At 38.5% G+C, this 12,309-nt stretch overlaps 1 protein-coding gene across 12 annotated transcripts in view; it reads right to left on the reverse strand.

The window, feature by feature from the left end:
* The window catches only part of MECOM (MDS1 and EVI1 complex locus), a 562,576-nt gene that overhangs the window by 57,413 nt on the left and 492,854 nt on the right, over window positions 1-12,309 (reverse strand). For 10 of the 12 annotated variants that reach the window (XM_082458386.1, XM_082458384.1, XM_082458385.1 and 7 more), the window contains one exon: window positions 2,300-2,434. In XM_082458386.1, coding sequence (XP_082314512.1) covers window positions 2,300-2,434 — 135 coding nt within the window. Of the gene's footprint in view, window positions 1-2,299; window positions 2,435-5,103; window positions 5,237-5,347; window positions 5,484-12,309 lie in introns of those variants that run through there. The other 2 variants (XM_082458388.1, XM_082458391.1) reach the window with 2 other exon arrangements.

Below are 12,309 nucleotides of genomic sequence, written 5' to 3' on the forward strand. Positions count from 1 at the left end.
CAGGGTGTCTCTTTATATCTGGATATTAAATAATATCTCACACAGTGGGAGCGTTCATTATGAGATGAGTTGTGCTTATTCACCATTTGGCATCTCCTACTCCTCACGGAAAACAGAGTGAAAAAATAGACCTAGAGAATCTCTCTAGTCAGCTCTTTTATCATGGCACCTAGTCCAACATTCACATTTCAAAGCTGCCTGGAATTGCTAGTCTTAATTGGCTTTTAGAAAAGATGCATACACTATTTTGATGTCTGCTCTCGTTTGTCTTGTCAACTGGGTTAAGTGTGATTGTATGCATATATGTCTATCACACAAATCTGACTTTTACCTCTGACTTTCCTCTCGTTGTTTATGGGTGAACTTACTTGACCATAGAATGTCAATTTCACAACTATGTTATTTGATATGTACTCTCTTACCATCTTAGATTTCTGCCAGCATAACACATAAGTTTAAAATGAGAACTTACAGAAATAATAGTGTATGTCTAATATTAGCCTTTTATGGTTTTCCTGATTAACTATTTTCCCTGATTCTTCAGTTAAAATATGTAAACGTGCTCTTCATTAAGATACAAAACCATCATATTTTCTTTCGAAAGCAATGCATTTTACAATGTGTACCTCAAAAGTAACCATGTGAAAATTGTAAATGCCTACTCTAATAAGCGATCTAATTCATACTTAAGAACAGCAAAATAGTTTCCTTTTTAAATGAGATCACAATTCCCAAGGACAAGAGTATATTTATTAAAAAATATTAGACCCATAACTATTAAATGAAAAAATGTATTGGCCACAAGTCTCATTCGTCAACCATCTTTTCACTGATCCTACAACAGTTTTATCTGTCTAAGGAAATAGCTCCTGTTGTCAGTAAATATGGATAGCAAATAATTATTATGATATAATTACATTATTTCATCTTACAGCTGCCTTTTGAGGTCTTCCAGTTCCTTTTTTAGGAGGCATCACACGCACAATTCACTCATTTACAACACCTATGTAATTCCCACACCTACATATAGTCAGTGCTCAGAAATGTTTGTTGTTGATGGTGACAGTAACTCATATGACGGACTTGGGATATTTTCTGCTTACGATCAATAGCTAATTTAATAATGTTTTCCTTTGTCAATAATGTCTCTTGTTTTCTTACAGCAAAGGGAAGAAACCAATTGATTGGTTTATTATTTTTGATATATGTTGAAGATTTTAAAATGATTCCCATTTAAACCTAATTTTATAATTCACTACCTCTTACACAGTTTAGTCAGTAAAAATTATCTAGTAGCTGGTAAAATGCCAAAGAATAATCTCATAACAATGATTGAAACAGAGTCTTAGACCATATGACGCTAGCATTACTTACCAGCTTTCAAATGGAAACATCTAATTTAAACTTTTCTTTTTCTTGGTGGTGATTTTCATAGTAGATTTGCCAAGCAACCATTTTAATATGGTCTTTGAAACATATTTGATTTACATAACCATCGGTTTAAAAGAAATAAACGATGATAATATAACTATATTCTAACTCAACGATGTTTATAAAACAAAAATTAGCAGGTTGAAGTTCTTGTTGCTTTACGTATTGTCATACTAAGTTACAAGATTCATAACCTCACTTTATTGAGTGCAAAATATGTTTCTTGATATTTTCATGATCTTGTTTCATAGTTATTGTTATTAAAGTTAACCTCACTGCATGAGCCTCCATAAAGCAATTTTCAGCAGTGATACTTTTAAACATTTCACATAAACAACAACAAAAAATGTTATTTGATTAATCTAAAAGTGTTTCTCATTTATAATTAGGCAAATCAAATGCATAATCAGACAAGTTCACACGTAGATCATACATATATCTCTACCTATTATTTAAAATAAAATCTATATAATATTTCAAGTGTATCACTTCCAATTTCTGCATAAATTCAATGTTCTTGATTAGTTCAGTACTTTCTATGAATGTCTCCTTATTATGATGGCAAAGGAAAAAAAAGGTAAAGAATAGCTACTAATAAGTAGTATTCAGTTTTTAAATCATTCAGTCATTCCCAGAAAACTAGAGCATTTATGAAGTTTACTAGCACAAAATTTACTAGCAAAAAACTACCCAAAAAAGAAGTACTGAAAATGACTTTATTCTGCATCTTATATTTGGGCATTACCTTTCACCATATCGACAAACAGGCCACAAGGGTCTACTGAAGCTCACTGTTATTTTTATTCTTCAGGCTTCACTGATACTTTTAGTGCTCTCCAAGAAAGACAAGAAAATCTTTACAACATACCTGATCATTTATCTGGCATGCAACGAGGTTGTGCTGATCATAACAGCCAGCGAACCTGATGTACTTGAGCCAGCTTCCTACATCTGGTTGACTAGCATCTATGCAGAACTTCACATTGCAAAACTCATCTAAGATCTAGAAGGAAGAAGACGAGAACAATCAATTTCCATTATCAGTTCATTCATTAGAATGGTTAATTGCTTGAAAATATTTTATTCAAATGTATGTTTCCTCCTTTGAATCCTTAAGAGAAAAAAAGTCAGACAGCATGCATATTAATAAAGAAGGAATAATAATAAGTTATCTTAGAAGTGCCAATGTACTGCCTTTAAAGGAACAAAGCAATTGTAAATTATTACAAAAACTGATTAATTGGTTTTAAGAATGCTCGATTCCTTGTTATGAATGAATGAGTGCTATTGCCTTAATTTTATCCAATGTGATTTTTACGAAAAATAATATTGAACAGCATATATTAACATAATATTTCTAAACGATACAAGTCAATATTTTAGGTTCAGATAATCTTCCCTTGTAAGTGTATACTTTCACATATTTTGCACTTTAAATTAATGCAATTTAAAAACTTTAATCTAAATATTGTCAAATTCCTTTTCAGTTTGCATTGCACTACCATGAAACAAATCACACCCGTAATTGAAGAAGATAATAAGATTTGTCTCACTGATGCTTCCGACCAAACTAAAGAAAAACAAATGAAAATAAATAATTGGTAAACAGTTGTGCAAAATATGTCAACCTAAAGTTTTAGGTAACACATGCCAATGCATATTTCAAACTTTATGTTTCGTAAGTAAAATACCAAAACTGGCTTGAGAACAAGTAAAAAATATGTAAGAATATTGACATAAATTGCCATCATTATATATGGTTGTGTATGTTATTGTGTTGTGTTGTTATTTTTCATGAGATTTTATGTTTGGCCTATGCTAAATATTAATCACTACTCAAGATACCTATTAAACAAAAATTAAGATGGGAAGTGTTCATTTTTAAGGTCTTGTCTACTTAAACGAGGCTATTCGGATTCAATAGTAGCACTAATGTTTTAAACATCAATATTAAAAGCTGCAGAGTTGTTGACCTGATGGTAAATAACTAGAAAGTCTGGTAATGTTAATGTCAATCAGTTAGCGCAAACTTGAGGAAGTTTCCTATCAAAGACTAAACAATCTAGTCTAGAACATTAATTGATGAATTAAATAACCTCCTCCCTGCCCCCCCAGAACTCTGCTGTATCTATACCTATAAAAGTTAAAACTAAACACTCGGGTGCATAGACCAAAGCAATTTTGCACAGAATTCAGGTAATCACCCAGTTGCAGATTCAAGTCATTAACTCACCACAGACTTCAAGAAGAAGCCCAGTACTCAGAGGGCTCTAGTCAAGAGGCATTATGAATAAGCCTTTGGCCATCAGGCAATTAAAGGGCAATAAGTAGTCCCACAATTTTTAAAAGAAAAATTGAAACATAAGATAGGAATAATAATTGCCACACACACACACACACACACACACACACACACACACAAATCAAGTCTTTTTCAAGGAGGCCTCTTCGCACCACCAACAACAGAAAGTCTATATTAAATACCCTCTCTAGTGAGAAGAACAGATTTTAACAATTCCTCATTTATAAAATTACAAACTTTAAGTTGTTTTCTTCAACTTTCAATGCTGAGCAGCTTAGATGGCAACTTGAGATTTCCCCCCTCCTCACATGTCTGGAAGGTGCATAAACAATAACAGCAATACACACTTTAAAACAGTAAAAGGTTGGGATTTTTGCTTTGTTTTTTGGTTTATTTGATTTCTGGTTAATATTTGTTGTTTGTTTTCTTGACTAGCCCCCCTCCCCCCCAAAAAAGGTAGTTCTACTGACACACTAGAGAAATATTTAATGAAGGAAACAGGGTGAAGGCAGTGAAATGCAACACCAATTCCATTTCATATTTGCAGAAAGACGTGGGAAACTTGTTAATTTCAAAAAGTCAAAAATCATTTATCCCCTTAGCTTTCTAGCATTCACTTTTTGCAAGGGCAGGGTAAGTACTGCATATACTGCACATAAAAATTCTAGGTGTAATTTTACTCCGTGTTAACATTATTGCCATTGCCACTGTCAACAGTGAAATTAATTTAAAAACAGGTTCATTTCCAAAGAATGTCTTTTTACATACATGTAATATGATTATTCAAATATTTCACCAACGTATTAACTTTCTTACTCTCCGTATTCTTGCCCCAAGACAAAAGCTTAACTTTCTCCAGAAACCTTCCCCCCACCGGGTGAATTATTCGCTTCTGATTTGTTAATACAACTGCATTTGTCTCCCAAATGTCTTAATCGTCTCGGAAATCTCGAATAAAATAAAGTAACAACACATCTTCCGTCATTTCATCGAACACACTCCTGTGTTTTTAAAAGCTGTCAAGTTCCAAAGATAGCTTAAAAAAAAAATTCCCTTTAGGTGGACTTTAGAGAAAGGCCCTTTCAAAAATCCAACAGCGAAAGGAAAAAAAAAAATCCCCACAATCTAGCCAAAGGGTCCGAATGTGACTTTCTCGCGAAGCAGCACACGATGTTGGACAGCAAAGCTGTTACTTGGCAAGGTGGAACTCGGCCGAAAGCGGCTCCAAAGTCGCGTGGCCGGTGCCAGGAATTCAGATTTTGGCAGCCCCACCTTCTGAGTCCCTGATACCGACGGACAGACACACGGAGGGAGGGGAAGGAGGAGAAGAGCGCGAGGAAAGGAGGCCGACAGCCGGCAGAGAGACCCACCGAAGGCCGGACGACCCACCCCGGAGACGCGTCCAGACCGCACCGTTGCACAGGAGGAACAAGGAAATCGCCAGTCCCGGCAACGTAGATAAGCACAGGGCTCCGCGAGACTGCGGGCAAGTAGGAAAAGAAGGCTGGGGGGGCGGGGGGCGCCCCGGAGAAGGGGTGCCAAGGCAGGAAACTGTCCCAAGAAACAAACTATGCACATCGCCAGGACTTCTTTTTTTAAAGTGAGTTGTCTTACCTTAAGATTTCTATGGCCTCAACTCAGCAATAAAAGGCAATCACAGAAGAATTAAAACAAACAAAATAAAATAATCAGCAGCCCCCAGGTTTCCTGCACGAAAATCCTTTCATACGATCCCGAGCCACATTTCGAGATGTTTTAAAAAAAAAAAAAAAAAAGCCTCGCGTCTCGATTTCCGAATGGTCTCTGATAACTTTGTCCGTCTCTAGGATCTGCTCGCCAGGACCACGCGTTTCAGATTTATTGTCCGCCAACAGTGTATTTTTAAGACCAGAAATGAAGTCTCCTCTCGTCTGGGTGACCCGAGTTTGGTGTGTTTTGGCTTTTTTCCCCCTTCCTAAATGAGTTCCGAGCTATTCCTTCTGGTTCACATCACCTCCCTCTTTTCTCACTTTCTCTTGCTCTTATCAGCCCGATGTGTAATGAAAGTTATCTGAAACCCACTAAAACTTCTTCCACTTCTCTCTCCCAGTTCCGAGGTGGGGGTGGGGGGGTGGGGGGGGGAGATACAGGCAGGAGGAGGAGAGTTTGAAAAGGTGGGGGGCCTGGGGAGGCGAGGGGAGCTCTAGCCCCCTTTCTGATCCTCCGCTGCGCCTTCCCCGGTCCTAGACCCTCACGGGATCGTCCCCTTTCGCAACTCCTAGCTCAGCCGCCGGGTTTCTATTTCATGAACTGTCTCTTTAAAGAGGATCTGCTCGGCCATCCAGAAAGAACCCGGGGCGAGGGAGAAAGGGAGCTATCTCCCGCCGCCCAGAGTGATCGGAAGCCAGACAGGCTCCTCTTTCAGTACATTTTTAAAGTGACAGCAGCCTCCTCTGGCGAGAGAGGTCACAAAAAGGTCGCCAAGACTCAGTCCTATAGGGACAGACTGATTACGGATGCACCATCCCCCTTAAACATGTAGATTTCTCTGGGTAAACAACCAATGGGGAGATCTCGCCAGGCAGGATTTCTTTCCCCAGGGAAATATCCTCTGTTTCGGTGTCCTGAAAGCACAAGTGTAAGTGTGTGTGTGTATGTGTGTGTGTGTGTTGGGGGATGGGAGTAATGGGGTGGAGAAGGGCTTTCGGGGTGTGAGGGTGTGTGCACGAGGCTGGGGGTGAGGCGCTGGAGGGGGTGAGGTGGAGGTTTAGGGTGAAGAGACGCTGGCTCACGCTAACCATAATTACTTCAGAAATTCTCCGAAAACAGTAGCCTAAAAAGTTGAAAAGGACATTTCCAGTTTTCTGTTAAGTATTTATTATTCTTATTGAAATTCGTACTCTGATTTTTCCCTCCATTATCATAGTTAGGTCAGCAGAAGAGCATGCTACTTTTTAAATCATATTTTTCTTAGAAGAAGGAATTTAAAAATCTGAAACATTATTTGCATATAACCTGCCCAAATAGCGTATTAGGAGCTTAGAGAGGTTGACGATTGTCTGGTGAGTTTTTGCTATATTCTCTGATACAGTAACTAAAACATCATGAATGCCCCAAAGTGGAATTGATAACTCAGATTATTTTTTAACTTTTAGCATCATAAGTGTTGCTTTGGGGGAATCAGTACTATATGGTGATTAATAATTTTCTAATATATATGGTCAGCTTTTATCAACACATTCCAGAAACAACATTGGAAGAAAGAATATAGGGAATGCGTGGCAAAATAAAAGTGTCTACGGATTTACTCCAGCCAAGCTTGGAAATTTTAGTAAAATCCATCGGTTAAATGGAAATAAACGCTTTTTTATCACAAAACTCCATTCATAAAAACAAATGGACAATATCCAACTTCTCAGCTCAACAATGGAAAGTTAAGCAAAGTAAGCGAGTCAAGGGACACTTGAGGGGGAGGGGTAGAGAGAGACGGGATGGAAAGCGCGTTTATGTTAAACTTCATCTGCAAATGGAGACGGTACAAGTCCCTTTTTGTTTTCTCCAAGTGCAAATAGACGTGTAAATCTAGTAGATCTGTACTTCCCCCAAATGCTGATTTAAAAACAAAAATAGTAACAAAAGGGAGGGATGGGGGGGAGAAAATGACAAGAGGTGGTGACTAATTCGTTTTGGTGGCCTGTTATCTGTGACATTGAACTGTTATTTCAGATAATGGCCATTGTTTGCGGGAAAATCGCACAGCAATGGTAGGTAGGACAGGAAAAATCCTTTGTAAATAACCTAAAACCCGGTCAGATATTCCCATAGAGTTCGGCGCTTGAGAACCTTTAAGAACTCCGGACTTGCTGCTGCCATTGATTTCCTGCCCTTCCTCAACTTGCCCATTGTAGGAGCTCCCCCGACACTTTTTTTTTTTTTTTAATTTAGCCATAAATTAGACCGGCTCGAGCTATGAGCTGTTCTATTTTCTTCCTGTCAGGATGAGGGATTTGTTTTATGATGCATTGTGTGTTAAATACAAGTAATCTGGGGAACCGATTGCTTCAGACAGTGCGGCCTGATCAGGGGGTCTGAGAGCTCAACGCCCCAATCCCCCGCCCTAGTCTCTGGCCCCCACCTCCTTGCCCTTTACAAAGCTGCTCTGAAAAGGAGGAAACGTCGGTGGATAAACAAAAGTTCGTATGGAATCAGTGGCAGGTCCTGGCTAAATTAGGATTCGTGGAAAGGGCCTCGGAGTTTTTTCCCTTATATTGGGTTCGGGTGGGGGAGGCGGGGCGACTTTCAAGGTCTGGGCACTTGCAGGTGCGTCAGGAGGCCGGTAGATGGCGTTGCGCCCCGAATTAAGTAGCGGCGCTGGCGGCTCCAGCCACCCAGGTGAACCCGTTGCCGCCCGCCGGGTGCCGGCAGCCGAGCTGTGCCCTCCGCCTCCCGCGCGATCCTGCGCCTTCCGGAGCCTCAAGCCCGGGTGGGTGCACCCTGCAGTCCAGACCCGCAGACACGGACCTGAGCTAAGGCTATTGCTACGCATGAAATTCTCTTCCTCAGATAGAGCCAAAAGAGTTAACACTTTCTTTCTAAGTCCTTGGAAGATTCATCTAGAGAGATAGGGCATTATTTAGCCTTATCATTATTATTTTATTAATATCATCCTCCTCAGTCTGGTTCTCCACTGAATAACTTGTGAGAAAGACTAAAGGACCTCGGCAAACATCAGATCTCAGTATTTCTTCTCTCTCTCTCCTCTCCCTCTCGTTCCCCCACCCCCGCCCCTCCCCTCTTGATAACTTCACGGAAAGGCAATTACCTCGCTTCTTCCTGACGACACAACTTGAAGTTTAAAAATGGGGTCCTGAAATCCCAGAGTAGCTAGAAGGGCCTTGATTCTCAAGAAAGGAGCCTCTGGCTATTTCAATAATAACCCTTTAGGACAAGACCCTGACCTGCCTCCCCTGATCAAAAGTGACACGGAAGAGGAGCCGAAGGGCTGGAGGAAAAGGTTCTTGCATGGGGGCTTGCTTTGCTCCCCGGTTAACTGGCTCAACATCAGGAGGTTTCTAAAACAATAAACAAATACAAGGAGACAAATACCACCACCAATTCCCTTTATTCCTTGGGATTTCTGGTGAAATCTGTTTACAGTAGTTCCCAGTTACAAATTAGTCTGCAAAAGCTGCTGTCTGCTCAGCAGTAATCAGTAACATGCGTGTTCTGCAGTGTTTAGCGCTGCCCTTGAAATGGGCTATTAAAAATAATGGTTTTACTATAATCTCAAACCAGCTTTAATTTGCAAACATGTATCAGCACAGATGATCTAAGTATTAAGGGAACGGAATAGGAGAACATACAACAACAAATGTACAGTTTAAAAGCAGAACATAGAGTGATTTGGTGGCGATGTTTTTTAAAAAGAATCATACTTTAAAAACATTTTTCCGGAAGGAATGATCGTTTTTTCTGCCCTGTTCTGTTAATTGTTGTTTACCAGGAAAAAGGCATTGGAAAATATGAGGTTTGAGTGTGACTTGATAGATTTTCTGGGAGCTGTAAAGATCCCCCTTTGGCTGATGGCAGGGCTGGGGTGGGAGAGGTTAATGTGTTTTCTTCCTGGTCTGAAAAGGGCATAAACCCTCCTCAGGCCCCTTCCTTCCTCCCCCATCTGCGTGGATTGCAGAATCTTTAAAAGGCTCAAAGATTTCCAATAAGGCCACTGGCTTTGCCTTCATTGTGTAACTGTTTATTTAAAATAAGTCAATATACTAGTTAAAGCAGTAAGAAGTTAGTACTCCAGTATTCAAGTGATTCCCACAAGACTGTAAGCTGATGCCTCTTTTAAGCCTTAAACTTCATGGTTGTCCCAGAAGTAAAAGTTCTGCTAATGGAGACCCTATGGGCATGGTACATTCCAGCACATCATTAAAGGAAAGAAAAGCAGTCCAGCCAAAGCCAGATGAAATGACTGCACTGTCCACTTTTAATAGGCTTCCTGTGGACAAACAACCCTGTAACACTCTACAGAGGACAATATTTAAAAACAAGACAACTTGCTGGCAGTTTTCAATACCATAAAGTTAATAAAGTATGTTCCCATTCACCCTGACATTATGTTTTTAGTTTATAGACGAAGGCACTTTATAACCTCAGCCTAAATAGAGTTCCCTTAATTCTGTAGATTTGGGTTTCTTGAGGACGCTAAATATACACTGAGCTCCAAGCCTGACATTTTTGTTTTAACGCTGTGTTTGTTTTGTTTTTTTTTTTTTTGGTTTTTTGGTGGGGTTTTTTTGTTCGTTTGTTTGTTTTGTTTTTTGTAGTTTTTCAAGAACATACAAGTGCATTTTTACATTTCTCAAGTTCAGTTTCATTCATGGAGATCCTGTTAAATCCTGTTGCATACAGCTCACGTCAAGAAGCATGAAATAATCTGAGAAATTGACATTTGGCTGAACAATAACTGCTTGCTAATTAAATTAGCTTCATGTATGGATATTGATGTGTGTTTAAAAAGAAAATCAATGCCTCCTTTTCCACATCAGAATCGGATTTTGTAAAATCTTACCTAACTTAACTGATACAAAGCTAAGAAAAAATATAAGTACGTCTTTAGGACTCAAGAGATTTCCCACTGATTCGCATATAAATATTTCTCCCAATACAGAAACTCCAATTTGTCTCTCCTCTTTCCTTCCCTCCAAATTCTTGACCACCTACAATTTCTTCTCTCAAATCTTTTTACTTAATAGGTAAGCCTTGGAATGAAGAATCACGTTTAGGCAAGATAAACTAGATTGGGAAGCCATGGAATCAAAGGTAATATTTTGTTTAATTTTAATTTATATGTTTTAGTCAGGGGAGTATTCCACAAGCTTGGCTCCCTAAACTTAAAGACGAATCCTGTCACGTTGGGTAGGTAGACCCAGCAAAAAAAACGGTCACGCACAATAAGAGTTTACAAATAAAAAGCGCTCTGGATGTCCGGTCACCAACATATATTATTACCATTGCTCAGGAGAGATATTTCTGGTCTCTTTTGATGGACTTTGTCTTTTTTTTTTTTTTTTTTTAACTCTATGGGGGTGGGGGAACTGTTAAAAAAAAAAAAGAAAGAAAAGAGGAAATTAAAGGTAAAAAAAAAATGTAAATAAAAAATTTCCCTTGGTCTGGAAATGGGCCCGACTGAAAGCATGTTAATCTCCACCTCAGTAATTTGGTTCTCCAGGAGAAGACAGAAGCCCTGCTGCTGTGCCCTGCACTTCATAAATCACATCTTTATGTGGACAAGGTCAGGGCACCTAACAGCTCAGACATGGGCCTTCCCAGTGGCTCGAGGATTCAGGCATGTTTACTCTCCCGCCCGGCTCTCCGAGGAGTAGTCCAGCACGCTTCTAATTACTTTTGATTATTTTCATTTGCTGGGGTCAGTCTGGCTTGCCAGGACTGCTGGAGGGTTGATTTCCTACAAATCTCGATGTCTTTGTAGGACAGCCCTGTGTGCGTTCAGAATTAGCACCCCATTATTGTCCCTCCAGCATGGGATCCCTCCTAACAGATACTGTGCTAGAAAAGTTTCCCTAGTGAATCATTACCTACTTCCCTTTTTATTAATTAACTACACAAACATAATCACCTATCTGATCTTTTTTAAAAAATGCAGATGACTCTCTTAACAGATGAGTATTTTATAGTATATTTGCCCAGAATAAACGTGATCCTTTTGTTTTTTTTTTTTGCTTCGACTTTAAATATATTTAGTAATATAGCAGCTCTTTGGAAACTAAGATGAAATACTTTGCTGAGACAACAGCCCTAGTGAATAAATTATTATACTCAAAGATTTATTTCCAAAACTCCAATTAAGGCTGCCATATTTAAAATATTTTTTGTTGAGCTATTTTGATGTATTTCAGTCCTAAGCCATTATGCTGAGTGGTTATTTTGTGGCTAAAGCACAACAACAACAAAAAATTTATACCAAGTTTAAATGAATACACTGTGATAAAATAAAAACTTTAATAAAATATGTTGTAGTAAAATTTGGTAGAGAAAAAGGGTCAAAATATCATTATTTTTCTCTTTCTTATCCCTCGAAAGTATAGATGTTTAATACAATGATGCATATGCCTTAAAAGATACATTCAAGAAAAAAATGATGAGGAAATAAATATCCACAAAACTGAGATAAATATTCATAAAAAAACACATAACACATCAACCTGGTTGTTCAGACAATAAGCATTTTCAGATCACTGAACAAAAATTACTATAATCTTTTTTATTTTATAAAAGATAACTTGGATCTTGATTATAAGTTGTCCCAAAAAGCCAAATCTCTCATTCTTCCTAACGTTAGATCAAAGAATTAAGGTCCTAAATTAAGGCTTTAGGAATTAACCTCAACTGCTAGGAATTAATTTTTTTATTATTTTATCAATTTAAATTAAGTCAATTTTTCAAGACAGCATTTAGCACATTATGTAATAAATCCACAGTCAGCTTCTTTCCTGAGGCTTTAGGAACACCATTTCAGAATGCTTTTAGACTTGTAATCTTGTGGAAGAAGTGAATTGGAAGACCTTTCTCTG

The sequence above is a fragment of the Balaenoptera physalus genome (genome assembly GCF_965194825.1).
Source record: "Balaenoptera physalus genome assembly, chromosome: 4".
Taxonomy (NCBI): Eukaryota; Metazoa; Chordata; class Mammalia; order Artiodactyla; family Balaenopteridae; genus Balaenoptera; species Balaenoptera physalus.